This window comes from Mustelus asterias, chromosome 21 (genome assembly GCF_964213995.1).
Source record: "Mustelus asterias chromosome 21, sMusAst1.hap1.1, whole genome shotgun sequence".
Taxonomy (NCBI): Eukaryota; Metazoa; Chordata; class Chondrichthyes; order Carcharhiniformes; family Triakidae; genus Mustelus; species Mustelus asterias.
This window is the reverse complement of record NC_135821.1, coordinates 6,286,595-6,312,927: the sequence shown is the minus strand read 5'-3', so window position 1 is coordinate 6,312,927 and position 26,333 is coordinate 6,286,595. Positions and strand designations below refer to the sequence as shown.

The window sequence follows — 26,333 nt, the reverse complement described above, 5'->3', positions numbered from 1 at the left end:
TTTTTTGATGTGCGGGTTAGGGGGATTGGCCATGCTAAATTGCCCCTTAGTGTCCAAAGATGTGCAGGTTAGGTGGATTGGCCATGCTAAATTGCCCCTTAGCGTCCAAAGATGTGTAGGTTAGGTGGACTGGCCATGCTCAATTGCCCCTTAGCGTCCAAAGATGTGTAGGTTAGGTGGACTGGCCATGCTCAATTGCCCCTTAGCGTCCAAAGATGTGTAGGTTAGGTGGATTGGCCATGCTAAATTGCCCCTTAGTGTCCAAAGATGTGCAGGTTAGGTGGATTGGCCATGCTAAATTGCCCCTTAGCGTCCAAAGATGTGTAGGTTAGGTGGATTGGCCATGCTAAATTGCCCCTTAGTGTCCAAAGATGTGCAGGTTAGGTGGATTGGCCATGCTAAATTGCCCCTTAGCGTCCAAAGATGTGTAGGTTAGGTGGACTGGCCATGCTAAATTGCCCCTTAGTGTCCAAAGATGTGTAGGTTAGGTGGATTGGCCATGCTAAATTGCCCCTTAGTGTCCAAAGATGTGTAGGTTAGGTGGATTGGCCATGCTAAATTGCCCCTTAGTGTCCAAAGATGTGCAGGTTAGGGGAATTGGCCATGCTAAATTGCCCCTTAGCGTCCAAAGATGTGTAGGTTAGGTGGACTGGCCATGCTAAATTGCCCCTAGTGTCAGAGGGATCGGCAGGGTAAATACGTGGGGTTACAGGAATAGGGCCTGGGTGAGATTGGGGTTGATATAGACTCGATGGGCTGAATGGCCTCCTTCTCTACTGTAGGGATTCTATGATTCTGTGATTCTAAGCCGCAAAAGGAGATCTCAGGGTGAGATGGCCCAAGAGGTAGATTTTAAGAGGTGTTGGTAAGGAAGGTGAGAGATGGGGAGAGATGCAGAGAGGGATTTTCAGAGGTGAAGGCGTGGCTGCTAAGGATGGAGCGACTAAAGTTGGGGATGCCAGTATTGCGGAGTGTTGTGGGGACGGGGAGATGGGACAGAGTTGGGGTGGGTGGGGCGTGTAGGGTTCAGGTGCACACTGCACCATCCTAGGAGCTGGTGCACGCATTCTAGCATTGGCTCCCCCACGCCTCTCCCTGATCGCAATTCCTCTCACTCCACTGGTGTCAGAGAGCTCAGTGTGTGGCTCTCTCCCCAAGCTCCAGAGGCCTGAGCACATTACGCAGGCCGACACTCCCGGTGCCAACGCTGAGAGAGTGCTGCACTGTCAGAGGTGCCGTCCTTCAGATCAAATGTTGAACCTAAAGGTCTGCCCTCCTGGGTGGATGTGAATAATATCCCACAGCCAGTACTTCGAATGAGAGCAGGACATCAGTATCCTGGGTCAAGAATAATTCTTCACTAGGACAATTCAGAACTCCTAGATGGAGAACCAGGGAGTAATTTAAATCTGCCTCCTGATTGCCATCCAATCCACCCTTTGTCATTGACGGCAGGGTGGCACAGTGGGTTAGCACTGCTGCCTCACAGCGCCAGGGACCCGGGTTCGATTCCCGGCTTGGGTCACTGTCTGTGTGGAGTCTGCACATTCTCCCCGTGTCTGCGTGGGTTTCCTCCGGGTGCTCCGGTTTCCACCCACAGTCCAAAAGACATGCTGGTTAGGTGCTTAAATTCTCCCTCAGTGTTACCCGAACAGGCGTCGGAGTGTGGCGACTAGGGGAATTTCACAGTAACTTCATTGCAGTGTTAATGTAAGCCGACTTGTGACACTAATAAATAAAAAAACTTCGAAAAAGAACTTAAGGTAAGATAATAAAAACTCTGGGCGAGGTGAAATTAGTGTGCAACTGTTGTCAAAATGCCAAATCTGATAAGTGCCTGGGAGAATCGGGCCCCACCCTGACTGAGTTGAGACATGTAGAGTTACTAGGTAGCAGGCAACAGAGGCTGGGTCTCTGCCAACACAGAGACAGCGGGAGAGACAACTAGTATAACAGAAAGAGCAAAGTCTGACTGCGAGTGTGGGGAAAGGAGGAAGCTAACCAGCCCCCTCCAACCTGTTCCAACATTCCTGGGATGTTACAGGAAGCACGGTGGGCACAGTGGTTAGCACTGCTGCCTCACAGCGCCAGGGACCCGGGTTCTATTCCCAGCTTGGGTCACTGTCTGTGTGGAGTCTGCACGTTCTCCCCCGTCTCTGCTTGGGTTTCTTCCGGGTGCTCCGGTTTCCATCCACACTCCAAAGATGTGCGGGTTGGGTGGATTGGCCATGCTAAATTGCCCTCAGTGTTAGGGGGACTAGCTAGGGTAAATGTATGGGGTTACGGGGATAGGGCCTAGGTGGGATTGTGGTCGGTGCAGACTCGATGGACCGAATGGCCTCCTTCTGCACTGTAGGATTCAATGATTGGGGGAAAAGGAGGAAGCTATCCAACCCCCTCGAACCTGTTCCGACATTCAGCCAATCTGCACCGTAAACCCACCATCTCCTGTTTCCATACTCTTCAGTAATCTAGTGTCTGACATTTTCAACTGACCCCTGAATTCAAAAGCTGGTTTGGGGAGGGAGGAGACTCTGGGTTTTGCTGTCCTTTGAATGAAGGAGTGTGTTCCTCATGTCACTATTTAACGGCCTTACAAAGAGGAATAGAGTTTCCCCGGTAACACATCTCCGGCATTCCTGGTTACTGGAGTGAGTGTGCTTACTGCTGTCAAGGTGGAAACTTGTCCAGCCCTATAATTTAAGGTTAGGAACATAGAAAATAGAAGCATGAGTAGGCCATTCAGCCCATTGAGTCATAGAATCCTACAGTGCAGAAGGAGGCCATTTGGCCCATCGAGGCTGCACCGGCCGCAATCCCAGCCAGATTCTATCCCCATGTATTTACCCTAGCTAGTCCCCCTAACACTAAGGGACAATTTTACCATGGCTAATCCACCAAACCGGCAAATCTTTGGACTGTGGGAACACCCGGAGGAAACCCACGCAGACACGGGGAGAATGTGCAGACTCCGCACAGTCGCCCGAGGCCGGAATTGAACCCAGGTCCCTGGCACTGTGAGGCAGCAGTGCTAACCACTGTGCCACCGTGCTGCCCACCGAGCCTGCTCCGCCATTCATTTTGATCATGGCTGATCATCGAATTCAATATCCTGATTCCCCCCTTCCCCCCATATCCCTCGATCCCTTTAGCCCCAAGAGCAATATCTAATTTCTTTTAAAATCAGACAACGTTTTGGCCTCAACTACTTTCTGTGGGAGTGAATTCCACACATTCACCACCCTCTGGGTGAAGAAATTTCTCCTCACCTCAGTCCTAAAAGGTTTACCCCTTATCCTCAAACTAGGACCCCCATCATTGGGAACATTCTTTCTGAATCTACCCTGTCTAACCCTGTTAGATTTTTATAAATTCCTCTGAGATTCCCTCTCACTCTTCTAAACTCCAGTGAATATAATCTCTCCTCAAATGACAGACCTGCCATCCCAGGAATCAGCCTGGTAAACCTTCGCTGCGCTCCCTCTATAGCAAGGACATCCTTCCTCAGATAAGGACACCAAAACTGCACACAATACTCCAGGTGTGGCCTCACCAACGCCCTGTACAATTGCAGCAAAACATCCCTATCCCTATACTCAAATCCTCTCGCTATGAAGGCCAATGCAGTAGCCAAGGTATGCACAGCAGGATCCCATAAAGCAGCAATGAGATAATAAACAGATTACCTGTTTTCTGTGATCTTGTCCACACCTCAGTCCTAAAAGGTTTCCCCCTTATCCTCAAACTATGACCCCTAGTTCTGGATTCCCCCACCATCGGGAACATTCTTTCCGAATCTACTCTGTCTAACCTTGTAAATGCTCAATTATAACATTGGAATCTCTCTCATTTGAACTTGACCACAATTTGGTGTCAACTGCTTTCGGACGTAGTGAATTCCACAGATAGGGGGTTCTGTGCTTCCAGGCACCTCACTCAGGTTATGGGACAAGGGAGATATTCTCGGCTGAGCCAGGGAGCAGTTACCTGGTGAGGGTGTCAGTCATTCTTCTCATTCCTGCTGCGAGACACATTTGGGCTTGTTGAGTTCAGGATCCTTCTCTTGCCAAGACATGCCAAGGCTGTGCCTATGGCGATCAGGTGAGGTGAGGTGGGGCACACGTACCTACACTCACAACTGTTCATCTCCAATCATCCATGAAGAGTCATCTCTCTATCGCTCAGATATCCCTCAGAGTTCACCACACCCCACTCCACTGTTGTTATAGTGATTTATTCTGTATTCCCAATATGGTTTGGGCATGCTGTGAGTTGTGCTAGTTTTTTTAAAAAGCAATGCATTACGCTGCTCATATATGTGAGTGAACACTCACATAACAGCTACAGCACGAGGTTAGATACAGAGTAAAGCTCCCTCTACACTGTCCCCATTAACACTCCCAGGACAGGCACAGCACGGGGTTAGATATAGAGTAAAGCTCCCTCTACACTGTCCCCCATCAAACACTCTCAGGACAGGTACAGCACGGGGTTAGATACAGAGTAAAGCTCCCTCTACACTGACCCCCATCAAACACTCTCAGGACAGGTACAGCACAGGGTTAGATAGAGAGTAAAGCTCCCTCTACACTGTCCCCATCAAACACTCTCAGGACAGATACAGCACAGGGTTAGATACAGAGTAAAGCTCCCTCTACACTGTCCCCATCAAACACTCCCAGGACAGGCACAGCACGGGGTTAGATATAGAGTAAAGCTCACTCTACACTGTCCCCATCAAACACTCCCAGGACAGCTACAGCATGGGGTTAGATACAGAGTAAAGCTCCCTCTACACTGTCCCCATCAAACACTCCCAGGACAGGTACAGCATGGGGTTAGATACAGAGTAAAGCTCCCTCTACACTGTCCCCCATCAAACACTCCCAGGACAGGTACAGCACAGGGTTAGATACAGAGTAAAGCTCCCTCTACACTGTCCCCATCGAATACTCCCAGGACAGGCACAGCACGGGGTTAGATATAGAGTAAAGCTCACTCTACACTGTCCCCATCAAACACTCCCAGGACAGCTACAGCATGGGGTTAGATACAGAGTAAAGCTCCCCCTACACTGTCCCCATCAAACACTCCCAGGACAGGTACAGCATGGGGTTAGATACAGAGTAAAGCTCCCTCTACACTGTCCCCATCAAACACTCCCAGGACAGGTACAGCACAGGGTTAGATACAGAGTAAAGCTCCCTCTACACTGTCCCCATCAAACACTCCCAGGACAGGCACAGCACGGGGTTAGATATAGAGTAAAGCTCCCTCTACACTGTCCCCATCAAACACTCCCACTCCCGTGTCTGTGTGGGTTTCCTCCGGGTGCTCCGGTTTCCTCCCACAGTCCGAAAGACATGCGGGTTAGGTTGATTGGCTGTGTTAAAAAAATTGACCCTGGTGTCAGGGGGATTAGCAGGGTAAATATGTGAGGTTACGGGGATAAGGCTTGGGTGGATGTGGTCAGTGTGGACTTGATGGGCTGAATGGCTTCCTTCTGAACTGTAGGGATTCTATGATTCTCAGTCTTCCCCTCCCTACAGATAGTCAAAATAGCGACTGGCGCTTACCACCCGTCTTGGAGATTTGCTTGAATAGATGTTTGGGGCATTGGAGATAGGCCCCTGGATCCAACGCACTTGTCGACTCGTTAACTTTCCGCTGTGTGCTAATTTTGGATTCTTTCTCTCAGAGCCTGAGTGGGCGTCAACCACCCTCGGAATCTTTATTTGCCTAAAATGCTCCGGGATCCATCGGAACATCCCAGATGTAAGCAAAATCAAATCTCTGCTGCTGGATCCATGGGAGGATTTCCAAATTCAGGTAAGATCACAAAGTGAAGAGAAAACTCACCGGGCAGGGATTGCTGGCCACACTCGCTCCAACACCGGAAAATCCCACCCCAGGTCAATCGCATGGTCTGATATCCAATCCTGGTCCCACATCCCATTTTTTATTCTATCACGGGATGTGGGCATCGCTGGCTAGATCCACATTTGTTGCTTGTCCTTAATTGCCCCTTGAGATGGTTGTGGTGAGCCATCGCCATCTTGAAGCACTGCCATCCCGTGTGGTGTAGGCACACCCACAGCGCTGTTAGGGAAGGAGTTTCCGGATTTTGACCCAGCGACAGTGAAGGAACGGCCAATATATTTCCAAGTCAGGATGGTGTGTGGTTGGAGGGTAACTTGTAGGTGTGTTCCCATGTGTCTGCTGCCCTTGTCCTTCTAGATGTTTTTAAAAGTTTATTTATTATTAGTCACAAGTAGGCTTACATTAACACTGCAATGAAGTTACTGTGAAAATCCCCTACTCGCCTGTTCGGGTATGCTGAGGGAGAATTTAGCACGACCAATGCACCTAACCAGCATGTCTTTCAGAGTGTGGGAAGAACCCGGAGCACCCGGAGGAAACCCACGCAGACACGGGGAGAACGTGCCGACTCCACACAGACAGTGACCCAAGCCAGGAATCGAACCCGGGTCCCTGGCGCGGTGAGGCAGCAGCGCTAACCACTGTGCTACCCAATGGAAATGCGTTTGTACAGTGCTGTCTAAGGAGCCTTGGCAAGTTGTTGCAGTGCATCTTGTAGATGGTGCATGCGGCTGCTACTGTATGTGTTCAGTGAGAAGTCTCACAACACCAAGTTAACATGGTAGCACAAGCTTTCGGAGCGCCGCTCCTCCATCAGGTGAGTGTCGGTGGTGGAGGGAGTGGATGTTTGTGGATGTGGTGCCAATCAAATGGGGCTGCTTTGTCCTGGATGGTGTCGAGCTTCTTGAGTGTTGTTGGAGCTGCACCCATCCAGGCAAGTGGAGAGTATTCCATAACTATTCTTGACCCTCTCTCTTTTATTCACCGTGGTCTCCTCAGTGAGAAATTGCCCTCTCTTCCCACCCTCCCTATGTGTTCAGTATTTTCAAATCAATGCTGTCTGTACAATGACTAATCTCTCTCTTTCTCCCAGCAACTCAAAACTATGGAATTCCTTTACTTTCCTTCCTCTGGCAATCTGCAAGATTTTAAATGTATACTGTCAGTTTTTATTTATTCATTCATGGGACATGGGCGTCACTGGCTGGGCCAGCATTTATTGCCCATCCCTAGTTGCCCGAGGGCAGTTGAGAGTCAACCACATTGCTGTGGCTCTAGAGTCACATGTAGGCCAGACCGGGTAAGGATGGCAGATTTCCTTCCCTAAAGGGCATTAGCGAACCAGGTGGGTTTTTGCCGACAATCGGCAATGGTTTTACGGTCATCAGTAGATTCTTAGTTCCAGATTTTTTAAAAATCGAATTCAAATGTCACCATCTGTGGCGGGATTCGAACCCGGGTCCCCAGCACATTAGCTGAGTTTCTGGATTAATAGTCTAGCGATAATACCACTAGGCCATCGGTGTGTCTCAGTGGATGGCACTCTTATGTGTGTGTGTGTGAGGGCTGTGAGTTCAAGTCTGGCACAGAATCCCAGTGCTGAGGGAGTGCCGCACTGTCAAAGGTGCCATATTTCAGATGGGTTGGATCCCATGGCTTCTATCTCAGGGCAGGGTAGATGTGTCCTCCGCCGATATTTATCTTTCAGACAAGATCACAGAAAACAGGTTATCTGTTTATTATCTCATTGCTGCTTTGTGGGATCTTGCTGTGTATACCTTGGCTACTGCATTGGTCTTCATAGCGAGAGGATTTGAGTGCAGGGATAGAGATGTTTTGCTGCAATTGTACGGGGCGTTGGTGAGGCCACACTTGGAGTATTGTGCGCAGTTTTGGTGTCCTTATCTGAGGAAGGATGTCCTTGCTATAGAGGGAGTACAACGAAGGATTACCAGGCTGATTCCTGGGATGGCAGGTCTGTCATATGAGGAGAGACTAAGTCGGTTAGGATTATAGTCAGAAGCTTTTTCCCTGGATGGAAGAGTCAATTACTAGGGGGCATAGGTTTAAGGTGTGAGGGGCAAGGTTTAAAGGAGATGTACGAGGCAAGTTTTTTACACAGAGAGTAGTGGGTGCCTGGAACTCGCTGCCGGGGGGAGGTAGTGGAAGCAGATACGATAGTGAGTTTTAAGGGGCGTCTGGACAAATACATGAATAGGATGGGAATGGAGGGATATGGTTCCTCGAACGGGTAGGGGGTTTGAGTTAAATCGGGCAGCATGGTCGGTGCAGGCTTGGAGGGCCGAAGGGCCTGTTCTTGTGCTGTAATTTTCTTTGTTCTTTGTTCTTATATTCACTGGAGTTTAGAAGAGTGAGAGGGGATCTCATAGAAACTTATAAAGTTCTAACAGGGTTAGACAGGGTAGATTCAGAAAGAATGTTCCCGACGGTGGCGGGAGTCCAGAACTAGGGGTCATAGTTTGAGGATAAGGGGTAAACCTTTTAGGACTGAGGTGAGGAGAAATTTCTTAACCGGAGGGTGGTGAATGTGTGGAATTCACTCCCACAGAAAGTAGTTGAGGCCAAAACGTTGTGTGATTTCAAGAAGAAATTAGATATAGCTCTTGGGGCTAAAGGGATCGAGGGATATGGGGGGGAAGGGGGGGGATCAGGATATTGAATTGGATGATCAGCCATGATCCAAATGAATGGTGGAGCAGGCTCGAGGGGCCGAATGGCCTCCTCCTGCTTCTAGTTTCTATGTTTCTATATCCTACATTACAACAGTGACCACGTCTTTTTTTAAAAGTGCTTCATTGGCTGGAAAGCCCTTCAGGACATCCTGAGTTTGTAACAGGGCAGTGTGGAAGTTCAAGTTCCTTCTTTAGTTGTTCATCGGGTTCACAGCTCTGCAGACGTTCCTACCCAGACACAAATCCAGCATTCCGCACAGCAGCACAGAGCTCACCCAACTGGGGGGGGGGGTTGTGTCCGTGAACCAGGTCAGGTTAAGCCTGAGCTCCGATAACAGTGAGCGGAAGGTTTGCCTGTAACGGCTGTGTGTTGAAGCCACACTGTCAGGCTAGCACATATATCACACGCATGCTTCACAAACCACAGCTATATCTGGCTGGCAACTCAACCCCAGCATCTTTTGAAACGCCTTCGGTTGCCACTTGTTCTGTAACTATTTATCTGTCTCTCTCTCTCCCAGTAACAATGGGGTGAATTTTCCCATCGCACCCGCCACGGGAATTGTAGTGGGCCGGGGCAGAGGAGGGGGAGGGGGCGGGGTCCGTGCACTGGCCCATTGGCCTCGGGCGAGATTTTCCAGAATCGAGGCGAGCGGGGCCATAAAATGCCGGCCAATGTCTTTGTAGATCCCTGAAGGCGGAAAGGCAGGTTAATAGGGTGATGAGAAAGACATACGGCACACTCGCCTTTATCAATCGGGGTACAGGTTACAAAAGCAGAGGGGTTGTGATGGAGTTGTATCGAACTTTGGTGAGGCCACAGCTGGAGCACTGCGTGCGGTTCTGGTCGCCACATTATAGGAAGGACTCGGTGGGCCGAAAGGCCTCTTCTGCGCTGTAGTATTCTGTGATTCTGTGAAATCTCTTCCCCTCTTTCTCTTTCTCTCCCTACTAGTATTGCTGTCTCTGTAATTATCCCTCTCCAAGTAACTCCTCTCATTAAGACTCTCTCTCTCTCTGTAACTCCCCCTCTCTCTCTCTCCCTCCCAGTAATTCTGACTCAGTAACCCTCTCTAATACTCTCTCTCAAACTCTGTAACTCTCTCTCCCAGTAACTCTGTCTCTGTAACTCTCTCTCTATCTCTCCCAGTAACTCTGTCTCTGTAAGTCACTCCCACTCCGTAACTCTCTGGAACTGTGTCTCTCACACTCTATCACTCAGTAACTCTCTCTCTCTGTGATGCACCATCACTCGAGCAAAGACTAGTTTGTATGCAAGAACAAATAGGCTTTTATTAGCAAAAGACTTGGAGCACACCCATGCCGATGAACTGGTCCAGACTGAGGCAGGGGGGTGGGGAGCAGTCGCCTTTATACCTGGACCAGGGGGGGAGGAGTCTCGGGTAGGGCCGGCAGGGATGTGTCCAGGCATGTCACATATACAGGTAATAAGCTAACAGTGGTTTACCACACTCTGTAACTTTCTCTCTCTCTGTAACACTCTCTCTCCCACGCACTCTATCACCCAGTAACTCTCTCTCTGTATAACTCTCTCTCTCTCTCTCAGTAACACTCTCTCTCTCATGCACTCTATCACTCAGAGACTCTCTCTCTGTAACATAGAATCATAGAATCCCTACAGTGCAGAAGGAGGCCATTTGGCCCATTGAGTCTGCACTGACAACAATCCCACACAGGCCATAACCACAAGTATTACCCTGCTAATCCCCCTGACACTAAGGGGCAATCTACCATGGCCAATAAAACTAACCTGCCAATCTTTGGAGTGTGGGAGGAAACCGGAGCACCCGGAGGAAGCCCACGCAGACACGGGGAGAACGTGCAGACTCCACACAGACAGTGACCCCAAGCCGGAATCAAACCAGGGTCCCTGGCGCTGTGAGACAGCAGTGCTCACCACTGTGCCAGTGCCGCCCTAACTCTCTTTCTCAGTAACCCTCTCTCTCTTTGTAACTCTTTCTCACAACACCAGGTTAAAGTCCAACAGGTTTATTTGGTAGCACGAGCTTTCGGAGCGCTGCTCCTTCATCAGTGACTCACCTGATGAAGGAGCAGCGCTCCGAAAGCTTGTGCTACTAAATAAATCTGTTGGACTTTAACCTGGTGCTGTGAGACTTCTTACTGTGCCCACCCCAGTCCAACGCCAACATCTCCACATCATGACTCTCTCTCTCTGTAACTCTCTCTCAGTTAAAGTAAAGTTTATTTATTAGTGTCACAAGTAGGCCTACATTAACACTGCAATGAAGTTACTGTGAAAATCCCCTAGTGGCCACACTCCAGCACCTGTTCGGGTACACTGAGGGAGAATTTAGCACGGCCAATACACCCTAACCAGCACGTCTTTCGGACTGTGGGAGGAAACCGGAGCACCCGGAGGAAACTCACGCAGACACGGGGAGAACGTGCAGACTCCGCACAGACAGTGACCCAAGCCGGGAATCGAACTCGGATCCCTGGCGCTGTGAGGCAGCAGTGCTAACCACTGTGCCACCGCGGATGTGGGATCAAAGAATCAGAATTGTTAGGGTGCAGAAGGAGGCCATTCGGCCCATCATGTCTGCACCGGCTCTGCAAACGAGCATCATGACTTAGCACCATTCCCTGGGCTTTCCCCCGTACCCCTGCACATTGTTTCTGTTCAAATCATCATCGACTTGAACGCCCCGATTGAACCTGCCTCCAGCACACTTCCAGGCAGTGATGGAGGCAGAATTGAACCCGGGTCCCTGGCATTGCGAGGCAGCAGTGCTAACCACTGTGCCACCGTGCTGCCCCATTACAACATGAGTCAGCTACAGCCTGTATTCGCTACCATCTGGAAAGGCTGCACCCCCCACCCCCCCAAGACATCTTCACCGTGAAACAGCTCAAAGCCTGAAACAGTTGCACTCTGGCACTTTACAGAGGTAATCGAGGAGATTGTAATTTTCGTAGAAATTATAGAAACCCTACAGTACAGAAAGAGGCCATTCGGCCCATCGAGTCTGCACCGACCACAATCCCACCCAGGCCCTACTTCCATATCCCTACATATTTTACCCACTAATCCCTCTAACCTACGCATCTCAGGACAGTAAGGGCAATTTTGAGCATGGCCAATCAACCTAACCCGCACATCTTTGGACTGAATTTTGAATGAGCTATTCTCTCAGACAATGAATGTCTGGCGTGGGGAATGTATAATTACACAGAAGGGTTTGCTTGGTTAAGGCTTTTTTTTTGTGCCATTGAGTTTCTGTTTGAAAGCTGATTTGCGATTTTAAAAGGCTCATAACACAGAGATATCCAATTCTCTCCCACCCGCTCTCCCTCAGATAGTAACTTACATTCGTACAACACCTTAACCTGCAATACAATGCTCAAAGGCATTTCACAAAGAGACTGGGGACAAAAGAGAATACCAAACCAAAAAACGAAACCATTAAGGGTGACTTAGACCTTTGTCAAGGAGGTAAATTGTAAGGAGGTTCTTATAGGAAGAGATACAGAGTGCAATCTCACCGGCCATTCACGTCACGCTCCCGCTGCAGCGAGGTCGGAGAATTTGGCGGCTAGCCAAGTCTCCGCTCACTGCCGTGGGATGGGAAAATCTCGCCAGCGTGGACGGTGGTAAGATTCCGCTCAGAGAGAGAGGGAGAGGTCATTGAGTGTCTTTAAGACAGAGATAGATAGGTTCTTGATTAATAAGGGGATCAGGGGTTATGGGGAAAAGGCAGGAGAATGGGGATGAGAAAGATATCAGCCATGATTGAATGGCGGAGTTGACTCGATGGGCCGAGTGGCCTAATTCTGCTCCTGTGTCTTATGGTCTTATGGAGACAGGAGAAGTATCGGAAGTGAATTTCAGAGCTTAGGGTCCAGGCAGCTGAAGGCACGGCTGCCAGTGGCGGAGGGAAGAGATGGGTTAGAACATAGAACATAGAACATTACAGCGCAGAACAGGCCCTTCGGCCCACGATGTTGCACCGACCAGTTAAAAAAAAAAAACTGTGACCCTCCAACCTAAACCAATTTCTTTTCGTCCATGAACCTATCTACGGATCTCTTAAACGCCCCCAAACTAGGCGCATTTACTACTGATGCTGGCAGGGCATTCCAATCCCTCACCACCCTCTGGGTAAAGAACCTACCCCTGACATCGGTTCTATAACTACCCCCCCTCAATTTAAAGCCATGCCCCCTCGTGCTGGATTTCTCCATCAGAGGAAAAAGGCTATCACTATCCACCCTATCTAAACCTCTAATCATCTTATATGTTTCAATAAGATCCCCTCTTAGCCGCCGCCTTTCCAGCGAAAACAATCCCAAATCCCTCAGCCTCTCCTCATGGGATCTCCCCTCCATACCAGGCAACATCCTGGTAAACCTCCTCTGCACCCTCTCCAAAGCCTCCACATCCTTCCTGTAATGTGGGGACCAGAACTGCACACAGTACTCCAAGTGCGGCCGCACCAGAGTTGTGTACAGTTGCAACATAACGCTACGACTCCTAAATTCAATCCCCCTACCAATAAACGCCAAGACACCATATGCCTTCTTAACAACCTTATCTACTTGATTCCCAACTTTCAGGGATCTATGCACACATACACCTAGATCCCTCTGCTCCTCCACACTATTCAAAGTCCTCCCGTTAGCCCTATACTCAACACATCTGTTATTCCTACCAAAGTGAATTACCTCACACTTCTCCGCATTAAACTCCATCCGCCACCTCTCGGCCCAACTTTGCAACCTGTCTAAGTCTTCCTGCAAACTACGACACCCTTCCTCACTGTCTACCACACCACCGACTTTGGTGTCATCAGCAAATTTGCTAATCCACCCAACTATACCCTCATCCAGATCATTAATAAATATTACAAACAGCAGTGGCCCCAAAACAGATCCCTGAGGTACACCACTTGTAACCGCACTCCATGATGAATATTTACTATCAACCACCACCCTCTGTTTCCTATCCGCTAGCCAATTCCTGATCCAATTTCCTAGATCACCCCCAATCCCATACATCTGCATTTTCTGCAGAAGCCTACCATGGTGAACCTTATCAAACGCCTTACTAAAATCCATATATACCACGTCCACTGCCTTGCCCCCATCCACCTCCTTGGTCACTTTCTCAAAAAACTCAATAAGGTTAGTAAGGCACGACCTACCTGCCACAAAACCATGCTGACTATCACCTATCAATTCATTACTCTCCAAATAACTATAAATCCTATCCCTTATAATTTTTTCCAACATCTTGCCGACAACAGAAGTGAGACTCACCGGTCTATAATTCCCGGGGAAGTCTCTGTTCCCCTTCTTAAACAATGGGACAACATTCGCTAACCTCCAATCTTCTGGTACTATACCAGAGGCCAACGACGACCTGAAGATCAGAGCCAGAGGCTCTGCAATCACTTCTCTTGCCTCCCAGAGAATCCTTGGATAAATCCCATCCGGACCAGGGGATTTATCTATTTTCAGACCCTCCAGAATATCCTGCACATCCTCCTTATCAACTGTACGACAGAGCATTTGGAGGAGGGGAAGAGTCGTGGGGCTGGAGGAATTTACCCAGATTAGGAGGGGAAAGGCCATGAAGTGATTTATACACAAGAGGCTGGCCTCACTGGGGGGGAATTCCACAACTGTCAACTTTCCCCAGTATCTCACCCCAGGACCATTCTACATAGAGAATCCAGGAAGAAAGCTAGATGTGTTCTCACCATCCCTAGACAGCGAGGGTGAGGCACTGGGCTTGAAGATTGATGGGGAATGAAGAGTGAAAAGCCTCAGCGTGAGAAGATTTTTGATTTGATTTGATTTTTTATTGTCACATGTATTTGTATAGAGTGAAAAGTATTGTTTCTTGCGCGCTATACAGACAAAGCGTACCGTTCATAGAGAAGGAAAGGAGAGAGTGCAGAATGTAGTGTTACAGTCATAGCTAGGGCGTAGAGAAAGATTAATTTAATGCGAGGTAGGTCCATTCAGGTAAGTCTGACAGCAGCAGGGAAGAAGCTGCTCTTGAGTCGGTTGGTACGTGACCTCAGACTTTGGTAGCTTTTTCCCGAAGGAAGAAGGTGGAAGAGGGAATGTCCGGGGTGTGTGGGGTCCTTAATTATGCTGGCTGCTTTTCCGAGGCAGCAGGAAGTGTAGACAGAGTCAATGAACGGGAGGCTGGTTTGCGTGATGGATTGGGCTACATTCACAACCCTTTATAGTTCCTTGCGGTCTTGGGCAGAGCAGGAGCCATACCAAGCTGTGATACAACCAGAAAGAATGCTTTCTATGGTGCATCTGTAAAAGTTGGTGAGAGTCGTAGCTGACATGCTAAATTTTTGGACCCCTGGGTCGTTTAGTGTGCCCATTGCGTCCGGGTGAACATTGACACTGGCAGCGATCCCAAAGCAGGGCAATATGGGACGCCAGTTCAATGTGCGCTTACATCCTCCACCAGTCTTGAAGATTAATACCTGTCTCCCTTCCAGTATATGGCCCAACATGGAAATGGAGCAGCCAAGGAGAAGTATGAAGCCTTTGTTCCAACGTATTATTACATACCAACCTACATGGATTGTCAGTGAGTACAGTAGACCCTCTGTATACAGCACCTATCTGTCTTTCCATCGGAGTTAGGATTGTGGGAGAGGGTCATTGCGTCAATACTTGTGTCATCCAGATCATCTGGACAATTTTGGCAGTGCTAAACTGTTTCACTTCTATTGGTTTAACTGTGCAATGCAAGGCCTCAGGGGCACCACACCCTGGGCTACCTGTGTCACACTCTGGGTTAGTTGTGTCTCACTCCGGGTTTCCCTGTGTCTCTCTCTCTCTGGGATTCCTGTGTCTCACTCCGGGTTTCCCTGTGTCTTTTTTTCAATTCATTCGTGGGACATGGGCGTCATTGGCTGGGCCAGCATTTATTGCCCATCCCTAGTTGCCCCTGGAGGGCAGTTGAGACTCAACCACATTGCTGTTGCTCTGGAGTCACATGTAGGTCAGACCGGGTAAGGACGGCAGACTTCCTTCCCTAAAGGGACATTAGTGACCCAGATGGGTTTTTCCAACAATCGACAATGAGCTTCATGGTCATCAGTAGATTCTTAATTCCAGATATATTTTAATCGAATTCAAATTTTGTGCTGTAGTTTTTCTATTTTTCTACGTTTCTAAATTCCACCATCTGCCGTGGCGGGATTCGAACCCGGGTCCCCAGAACATTAGCTGAGTTTCTGGATTAATAATCCAGCGATAATACCACTCGGCCATCGCCTCCCCACAGAAATCCCAGAGTCTTACTCCGGGATTCCTGTGTCTCACTCTGGAATTCCTGTGTCTCTCTCCAAGATTCCTGTGTCTCACTCCGGGATTCCTGTGTCTCACTCCGGAATTCCTGTGTCTCTCTCCAAGATTCCTGTGTCTCACTCCGGGATTCCTGTGTCTCACTCCGGAATTCCTGTGTCTCTCTCCGAGATTCCTGTGTCTCACTCCGGAATTCCTGTGTCTCTGTCCGAGATTTCTGTGTCTCTCTTCGGGATTCCTGTGTCTCACTCTGGGATTCCTGTGTCTCCGAGATTCCTGTGTCTCTCTTCGGGATTCCTGTGTCTCACTCCGGGATTCCTGTGTCTCACTCCGAGATTCCTTGGTCTCTCTCCGGGATTCCTGTGTCTCATTCCGGGATTCCTGTGTCTCACTCCGGGTTTCCATGTGTCTCACTCCGGGTTTCCATGTGTCTCTCTCTGGGATTCCTGTGTCTCTGTCCGGGATTCCTGTGTCTCATTCCGGGATTCCTGTGTCTCTCACTGGGTTTCCATGTGTCTCTCTCTGGGATTCCTGTGTCTCTCTCCGGGATTCCTGTGTCACACTCTGGAATTCCTCTGTCTCTCTCCGGGATTCCTGTGTCTCACTCCGGGTTTCCATGTGTCTCTCTCCGGGATTCCTGTGTCTCACTCCGGGTTTCCATGTGTCTCTCTCTGGGATTCCTGTGTCTCTGTCCGGGATTCCTGTGTCTCTCACTCCGGGATTCCTGTGTCTCTGTCCGGGATTCCTGTGTCTCACTCCGGGATTCCTGTGTCTCTCTCCAGGATTCCTGTGTCTCACTCCGAGATTCCTGTGTCTCACTCTGAGATTCCTGTGTCTCTCTCCGGGATTCCTGTGTCTCTCTCCGGGATTCCTGTGTCTCACTCCGGGATTCCTGTGTCTCACTCCGGGATTCCTGTGTCTCACTCCGGGATTCCTGTGTCTCTCTCCGGGATTCCTGTGTCTCACTCCAGGATTCCTGTGTCTCACTCCAGGATTCCTGTGTCTCACTCCGGGATTCCTGTGTCTCACTCCGAGATTCCTGTGTCTCACTCTGAGATTCCTGTGTCTCTCTCCGGGATTCCTGTGTCTCACTCCGGGATTCCTGTGTCTCACTCCGAGATTCCTGTGTCTCACTCTGAGATTCCTGTGTCTCTCTCCGGGATTCCTGTGTCTCACTCCGGGATTCCTGTGTCTCTCTCCGGGATTCCTGTGTCTCGCTCCGGGATTCCTGTGTCTCACTCCAGGATTCCTGTGTCTCACTCCGGGATTCCTGTGTCTCTCTCCGGGATTCCTGTGTCACTCCGGGTTTCCATGTCTCTCTCTCCGGGTTACCTGTCTCACACACTGGGCTATCTGTCTCACATTGGGCTTCTGGGGTCACACTCTGGGCTACCTGTGAGAGTTGCTGATGTCAGGCTCCCTTGGGTGTTGCAGGGTGCTGCGGGAACAATGGATTCGATCCAAGTATGAACGGAAGGACTTCATCGAGGGAACCAAGCCGCTACCCTACGCTACAGGTAAGGGGGGGCCATTTGACCCTTTTCCGAATATTTCTCTCCCTTGTTGATTCATTCTCTGTTAGACCTCAGTGGTGTCCTGCCAACCCAACAATGATCTTTCTCTCCTAGAGACTTGCTAAAGAGTAAAATCCCATTGACTGTACAGCATAGAATGAGGCCATTCTGCCCACTGTTCCAACAAACTCTCCCCTCATCTTCCTCTCAACATTACACACTATTCCTCTCTCCCCTTATCCATCCCCCTGTCCACCTCCACCACTTCCTGTGATAGCGACCTCCCCATTCTCACCATTCCCTGTGATAGCGACCTCCCCATTCTCACCATTCCCTGTGATAGCGACCTCCCCATTCTCACCATTCCCTGGGTAACTATAGGTTCCTCAAGCTTGACCAATCAGCACCGTCTTTCTGTGCAGTGTAAATTGTTGTGAGAGTTTGAAATTTGGTATTCTTGCATTTGTCCTGATGAGTGCGAGATAAAAAACTTCAGCAATATGTCCCTCTTTTCAGCGACATTCAACTCTACAGCTGGCAGGCTATTTGGCTATGAAAGGCGGCATCCTCTCCTCACCACATGGCAGGGGTCAGACGGACACAAAACGTTGGCCGGGATTCTCCGACCTCGCCCGCGGCTGGGATTCTCCAGTCCCGCTGCAGTGAATGGAGTTTTGGCTGAGCGTTATGATCACGGATTAGTAACACAGAGGGCGGAATTTTCCCGCCCCGCTCTCCCCCCATGGGAATCGTAGCGGGCCAGACACTGACCATGCAAAGGTCCGTTGACTTTGGGTGGAGTTTTCCGGTCTTGGGACGAGCAAGGCTGGAAAATCCCCCCCATCCGGAGTTTAAATCCTGCCGTGCCAGTTTGAGAATTTGAATTCAGTTTGAGCCGTGATCAGTAACAGTGACCCGGAAGATGTCTGACTTTCATAAATTCCCAATGGGTAGCACTGCTGCCTCACAGCGCCAGGGACCCGGGTTCGAGTCTGGCCTTGGCTAACTGTGCGGAGTCTGCACGTTCTCTCCGTGTCTGCGTGGGCTTCCTCCGGGTGCTCCAATTTCCTCCCACAGTCCAAAAGACGTGCAGGTGGGGTGGATTGGCCATGCTAAATTGCCCCTTTGTGTCCCAGGATGTGTCAGTTAGGTGGATTGGCCATGCTAAATTGCCCCTTAGTGTCCAAAGATGTGCAGGTTAGGGGAATTGGCCATGGTAAATTGCCCCTCAGTGTCCCAGGATGTGTAGGTTAGGTGGATTGGCCATGCTAAATTGCCCCTTAGTGTCCAAAGATGTGTAGGTTAGGGGGATTGACCATGCTATATTGCCCCTTAATGTCCAAAGATGTGCAGGTTAGGTGGATCGGCCATGCTAAATTGCCCCTTAGTGTCCCAGGATGTGTGGGTTACAGGGATTAATGGGGTAGGGCCTGGGTGGAACGCTCTGTCGAAGAGTCGGTGCAGACCCAATGGGCCGAATGGCCTTCTTCTGCACTGTAGGGATTCTATGATTTCTAATGTGTCACTGGCTCAGGAAGGCGGCTCACCACCACCTTCTCAAGGGGCAATTAGGGATGGCCAGCAACGCCCATTTGCAAAATGGAATTGGAAAGATGAGTTCAGCCAGCACAGAGCAGCCATCGATCCAACCTCGGACTGCCCTGCCTGCCTGGTTACTGAACACTGGCTACAGCGGCTCACACATCGAGGAAGGTTTTCAGACCAGAGTATTGTGGGCAGCTCCCGTTCTGTGCACCTTTGTGTTTGGATTGTGTCTTCACAGCTGAGTGAACGAGTGCCTATCACAGCACAGGGTGTTTTTTCAGAAAACTGTCCATTTTTAGTGACACTTTTTAAGAACCAACTGTCTTATCAGCGAATCAGCCAGCCAGTAACATGGCTGAAACTAGTGCAGTTTTTATAAAGAGGAACTCCATTCTCTTCAGAGTTACTGCATCAGATTCCGAGAGACAAGTTATCTTCGCGCTGCCGACTGCCTCTCAGTGCCTCTCCCAGCAAGAGGCTGCTCGCTGATCCGATCACCAATAATCCGAGCAAAACTCAGCACACCCTGTCTCTCCCCAACTCTCACTCCCTCTCACTCTATCTCTCTCTCTCTGTCTCTCTCCCTCTCCTTCCCTCTCTCCCTCTCTATCCGCTCTCTCTCTGCCTCTCTGTCTCTGTCTCTCCCTGACTCTCTCTCCCTCTCTGTCTCTCCCTCTCTGTCTCTCTCCCGCTGTCTCTCTCACTCTGTCTCTCTCCCCCTCTCCCTCTCTGTCTCTCTCCCTCTCCTTCCCTCTCTCCTTCCCTCTCTCCCTCTCTCCTTCTCTGTCTCTCTCCCTCTCCTTCCCTCTCTCCCTCTCTATCCTCTCTCTCGCTCTCTGCCTCTCTGTCTCTGTCTCTCCCTGACTCTCTCTCTCTCTCTGTCTCTCCCGACTCTCTCTCTCTTCTCACTTTCTCTCTCTCCCTCTCTGTCTCTCCCTCTCTCTGTCTCTCCCTCTCTGTCTCTCCCTCTCTGTCTCTCTCCCGCTGTCTCTCTCACTCTGTCTCTCTCCCTCTCCTTCCCTCTCTCCCTCTCTATCCTCTCTCTCTGCCTCTCTCTCTGTCTCTCCCTGACTCTCTCTCTCTCTGTCTCTCCCTGAATCTCTCTCTGTCTCTCCCAACTCTCTCTCTCTCTCTCACTTTCTCTCTCTCCCTCTCTCCCTCTCTCTGTCTCTCTCCCTCTCTGTCCCTCTCTCCCCCTCCCTCTCTCTCTCCTCTCTGTTTCTCTCTCTCTGCCTCTCTCTCCCCTTCCCTCTCTCTCTCTCTCTCCCCTTCCCCCTCTCTCTCTCCCTCCCTCTCTCTCCCCCTCGTCCCCTCTCTCTCTCTCCCCTTCTCTCTCTCCCTCTCTCTCTCCCGCTCTCTCTCCCCCTCTGTTTCTCTTCCTCTATCTCTCCCTCTCTCTCCCCTTTCCCCCCTCTCTCTCTCTCTCTCTCTCTCCCCCGCTCTCTCTTTCTCCCCCTCTGTCTTTCCCTCTTTCTCACTCTCTCTCTCCCTCACTCTCTCTCTCCCTCTATCTCTCTCTCACTCTGTCTCTCCCTCTCTCTCTCTCTCCCTCCTTCCCCCTCTCTCTGTAGCAATAATCCACACTTACCCAAACCACAGTACACTGACCCAGTCTGGCACAGCTCAAGTTCAGGGACACCCAGCCCCCAGCCCTCCTTATCATGGAGTCATTACAGCACAGAAAGAGGCCTTTCGGCCCATCGCGTCTGTGCCAGCCATCAAGCACCATAGAATCTCAACAGTCCAGGAGGAGGCCATTCAGCCTATCGATTCTGTACCGACTCTCCGAAATAGCCCAGCTCCCACCCTATCCCCATTTAGTCTGCACATTTAGCTGACCAATCAACCGAACCCACACATCTTTGGAGTGCGGGAGGAAACGGGAGCACCCGGAGGAAACCCACACAGACAGTGACCCAAGCTGGGAATCGAACCCGGGTCCCTGGCGCTGTGAGGCAGCAGCGCTAACCACCTGTCTGTTCTAACCCCAGTTTCCAGTAGCCTTACATGCTATGCTGCTTCAAGTGAACAGCCAAATGCTTTTCCCACTCTAAAAAAACAACTAAAACAACGTAGTGGTAAACTCTCCACACCGTTCAGGGGCACTCAACCAGTACAACACACTGTTCTTAAAATGGAAAGAACTTGCATTTAAATAGCACCTTTCAAACCTCAGTGTCTCAAAGTGGTTAACAGCCAATGCAGTACCTTTCTGAAGTGCAGTCGCTGGATAGTCAGGTGCTCTTTCCTAGGTTAGAAAAGTCAAGCACTCGGGCATATAAAAGTAAAGTGTTTATTTATTAGTCGCAAGTAAGGCTTACATTAACACTGCAATGAAGTTACTGTGAAATTCCCCTAGTCGCCACACTCCGGCACCTGTTCGGGTCAATGCACCCTAACCCGCACGTCTTTCAGACTGTGGGAGGAAACCGGAGCACCCGGAGGAAACCCGCGCAGACACGGGGAGAACGTGCAAACCCCACACAGACAGTGACCCGAGGCCAGGAGTCGAACCCAGGTCCCTGGCACTGTGAGGCAGCAGTGCTAACCACTGGGCCACGGTGCTGCCCCTAAAGGTGTGTGGGGAAAAGTTTAGAGGAGATGTGCGAGGCAAGTTTTTTTTATACGGAGGGTGGGGAATGTCTGGAACGCGCTGCCCGGGGAGGTGGTGGGAGCAGGTACGATAGCAGCATTTAAGGGGCAACTAGACGAATACATGAATAGGATGGGAATGGAAGGATATGGACTCTGTAAGTGCATATGGTTTTAGTTTAGACAGGCATCATGATCGGTGCAGGCTTGGAGGGCCAAAGGGCCTGTTCCTGTGCTGTACTGTTCTTTGTTCTTTGTATAAAATGAAGCTGCCAATGTACGCACAGTAAGATCCCACTTATGACCACACAAAGACATTCGTTTACGAATTAATATTGGTCCCAGGAACACACATGAATGTACGAATTAGGAGCAGGCGTAGGCCACTCGGCCCTTCGAGCCTGCTGCCCCATTCAATAAGATCATGGCTGGTCTGACTGTAACCTCGACCCCACATCCTCCCGACCCCCAATAACCTTTCACCCCCTCATTAATCAAGAATCTATCGAGTTCTGAATCTAAATATTCAGAGTTTCTGCTCCCACGGCCTTCAGAGGAAGAGAGTTCCAGAAACTCACCACCTTCTGAGAGAAAAATATTCTCCTCATCTCCATCTTAAATGGAGCCCTTATTTTTAAGTAGTGACCCCACCTCATTCTAGAATCTCCCACAAGAGGAAACATCCTCTCCACATCCACCCTGTCAATACCTCCTCGGGATCTTAAAGATTTCAATCAAGTCGCCTCTTACTCTTCTAAACTCCAGCAGATACAAGCCCAACCTCTCCAACCTTTCCTCGTAGGACAACCCGCCCAATCCTGGTATTAGTCCGGTAAACCTTCTGTGAACTGCTTCTAATGCATTTACATACGACAATAATCTCTCCCTCAATGTCAACAAAATGAAGGAGATTGTCATCAACTTCAGGAAGCGTAAAGGAGAACATGCCCCTGTCTACATCAATGAGGACAAAGTAGAAAGGGTCGAGAGCTTCAGGTTTTTAGGTGTCCAGATCGCCAACAACCTGTCCTGGTCCCCTCATGCCGACACTATAGTTAAGAAAGCCCATCAACGCCTCTACTTTCTCAGAAGACTGGGGAAATTTGGCATGTCCACTACAACTCTCACCAACTTTTACAGATGCACCATAGAAAGCATTCTTTCTGGTTGTATCACAGCTTGGTATGGCTCCTGCTCTACCCAAGACTGCAAGGAACTACAAAAGGTCGTGAATGTAGCCCAATCCATCACGCAAACCAGCCTCCCATCCATTGACTCTGTCTACACTTCCCGCTGCCTCGGCAAAGCAACCAGCATAATCAAGAACCCCACGCAACACCAGGTTAAAGTCCAACAGGTTTATTTGGTAGTAAAAGCCACACAAGCTTTCGGAGCTCCAAGCCCCTTCTTCAGCCCCTGAAGAAGGGGCTTGGAGCTCCGAAAGCTTGTGTGGCTTTTACTACCAAATAAACCTGTTGGACTTTAACCTGGTGTTGTTAAACTTCTTACTGTGTTTACCCCAGTCCAACGCCGGCATCTCCACATCAAGAATTCAAACAGCCAGTGACGGGTCTCTCTGAATCCCAGCAGTGTTGCTTAAGGAATATCAAATTATTGAACCTGCAGATCCTGAGTTTCCAATGCCAACTTCTTCATTCTGGAGCCACTTCAGCCCATATACTGTGCCTAATTTCCCCATCCTTCTACCTCCATCCAGTTCCATCCCACCAGCATCGAAGCTGATTTTTCTCAGTCCCCTCTCCCTCTCTCTCTCAGGGAGATATCTGTACACTGACTGGTGTCTCTCAGTCCCCTCTCTCTCTCAGGGAGATATCTGTACACTGACTGGTGTCTCTCAGTCCCCTCTCTCTCTCTTTCTCTCTCTCAGGGAGATATCTGTACACTGACGGGTGTCTCTCAGACTTCTCTCTCAAGGAAATATCTGTACACTGACTGGTGTCTCTCAGTCCCCTCTCTCTCTCTTTCTCTCTCTCAGGGAGATATCTGTACACTGACTGGTGTCTCTCAGTCCTCTCTCACTCTCTCTCTCTGGGAGATATCTGTACACTGACAGGTGTCTCTCAGACCTCTCTCTCAGGAAGCTATCTGGACACTGACTGGTGTCTCTCAGTTCCCCCTTAGGGAGATTTCTATACACTGATTGATATCTCTCAGTCCACTTTCGCTCTCTCTCTTTCTCTCTTTCTCTCTTTCAGGGAGATATCTGTACACTGACTGGTGTCTCTCAGTCCCCTCTCTCTCTCTCTCAGGGAGATATCTGTACACTGACTGGTGTCTCTCTCAGACCTCGCTCTCAGGGAGATATCTGCACACTGACTGGTGTCTCTCAGCCCCCTCTCTCTTGAGGAGGTATCTGTACACTGACTGGTGGCACAGTGGTTAGCACAGCTGCCTCACAGCGCCAGGGACCCGGGTTCGATTCCCGGCTTAGGTCACTGTCTGTGCGGAGTTTGCACGTTCTCCCCGTGTCTGCGTGGGTTTTCTCCGGGTACTCCAGTTTCCTCCCACAGTCCGAAAGACGTGCTGGTTAGGGTGCGTTGGCCGTGCTAAACTTTCCCTCAGTGTACCCGGACAGACGCCGGAGTGTGGTGACTAGGGGAATTTCACAGTAACTTCATTGCAGCGTTAATGTAAGCCTTACTTGTGACTGATAAATAAACTTTACTTTGAAAACTGGAAAGCAGTAACATTGCGTCTGAGTAAATTTAAATTAGCTGCTGCAAGCCATTCATTTTTGGTTCATTAAAACTGTCAGCTTTCAGGCAAATAACCCGCTTAGGAGAGGCCCAGAGGCCCAGGGCGTGGCCCGAAGGCCCAGCCTTTGGAAAGAAGAAAAGTTGGTTCGAATCAAAGTCACAAAGATATACAGCACGGAAACAGGCCCTTCGGCCCAACTCGTCCAGGCTGACCAGGTTTCCTAAACTGAACTAGTCCCATTTGCCTGTGTTTGGCCCGTATCCCTCTAAACCTTTCCCACCCATGTACCTGTCCAAATGTCTTTTAAATGACATTTATGACACGGTGGCACAGTGATTAGCACCGCTGCTTCACAGTGCCAGGGACCCGGGTTCGATTCCCGGCTTGGGTCACTGTCTGTGTGGAGTTTCCACATTCTCCCCCGTGTCTGCGTGGTTTTCCTCCGGGTGCTCCGGTTTCCTCCCATAGTCTGAAAGACGTGCTGGTTAGGGTGCATTGACCCAAACAGGTGCCGGAGTGTGGCGACTTGGGGAATTTTCACAGTAACTTCATTGCAGTGTTAACGTAAGCCTTACGTGGGACTAATAAATAAACTTTACTTTTTTACTTTGCTTTAAATGTTGTAATTGTACCCGCCTCTACCACCCCCTCTGGCAGCTCATTCCATACACGCACCACCCTCTGTGTGGGAAAGTTGCCCCTCAGGTCCCTTTTAAACCTTTCCCCTCTCACCTTAAATCTGTGCCCTCTAGTTTTGGACTTCCCTACCCTGGGAAAAAGACCTGGGCTATTCACCTTATCGATGCCCCTCATGATTTTATAAACCTCTATAAGGTCACCTCTCATCTTCCGACGCTCCAGGGAAAAAAAGTCCCAGCCTATCCAGCCTCTCCTTATAATTCAAACCTTCCAGTCCCGGTAACATCATCAGTCCATAAGATATAGGAGCAGAATTAGGCCATTCGGCCCATTGAGTCTGCTCCGCCATTCAATCATGGCTGATAGGCTCCTCATCACCATTTTCCTGCCTTCTCCCCATAACCCTTCAACCCATTAAAAATCTGTCTAACTCCTCCTCAAATTTACTCACTGTCCCAACATCCACCGCACTTTGGGGGAGCGAATTCCACAGATTCACAACCCTTTGGGAGAAGTAGTTTCTCCTCAACTCTGTGAATCTTCTTTGCACCCTTTACGCCTTAATAACTCTGAATAAATCTAATAATTCTCCCTGGGTTTTCGCTGGCTGTTTACACCGTCAATTCTGCGCAGTTCCGTGGTAAAGCTTGATTCCAGGATGATTTGCATTGCTCAGAGTTATGAGGGGGTCCGCATTGCCTCAACCCCACCATCGCTCGCTTGCCAAATAACCTCAACACATCTCCGCGTGTTTTCTCCCTCAGGTTACAGAGAAGGGTTTCTATGGAAACGTGGCAGGGATAACGGACAGTTCCTCAACCGGAAGTTTGTCCTGTCGGAGGCCGAAGGCACTCTGAAGTACTTTGCGAAGACCGACGTAGGTTTAGTCCTGTTCTGAATTGGTTTTGAATCAATGATGGGGGGTTGCGGGGGGGGGGGGGGGGGGGGGGGGGAGGGGGGGAAGGTGGGGAGGGTGCAGGGGGCAGTTAAAAGTGGGAAGAACTGCAGGCTGCACTTACTGTCAACATGTGGAGATGCCGGCGTTGGACAAGGGTAAGAAGTCTCACAACATCAGGTTAAAGTCCAGCAGGTTTATTTGGAATCGCGAGCTTTCGGAGCGCTGCTCCTTCATCAGGCGAGTGGAGAGTTGGGTTCACAAACACGGCGTATATAGACAAAGACACAATTGCAAGATAACGGTTGGAATGCGAGTCTTTACAGGTAATCAAGTCTCGCATTGTCTGTACCTGTAAAGACTTAGTTACCTGTTAAGACTCGCATTCCAACCATTACCTTGCAATTGAGTCCGTGTCTATATATGCCCTGTTTGTGAATCCAACTCTCCACTCACCTGATGAAGGAGCAGCGCTCCGAAAGCTCGTGATTCCAAATAAACCTGTCAGACTTTAACCTGCTGTTGTGAGACTTCTTA

At 49.8% G+C, this 26,333-nt stretch overlaps 1 protein-coding gene across 1 annotated transcript in view; it reads left to right on the top strand.

Annotated features, from left to right (window-relative positions):
• LOC144509504 (arf-GAP with dual PH domain-containing protein 1-like) overlaps positions 1-25,799 on the top strand; it is a 43,854-nt gene extending 18,055 nt beyond the window's left edge. Inside the window, exons 2-5 of the mRNA XM_078238410.1 lie at positions 5,699-5,829; positions 15,080-15,171; positions 17,328-17,410; positions 25,666-25,799. Coding sequence (XP_078094536.1) covers positions 5,699-5,829; positions 15,080-15,171; positions 17,328-17,410; positions 25,666-25,799 — 440 coding nt within the window. The remainder of the gene's footprint in view (positions 1-5,698; positions 5,830-15,079; positions 15,172-17,327; positions 17,411-25,665) is intronic.
• The last annotated feature ends 534 nt before the right edge of the window (positions 25,800-26,333 follow it).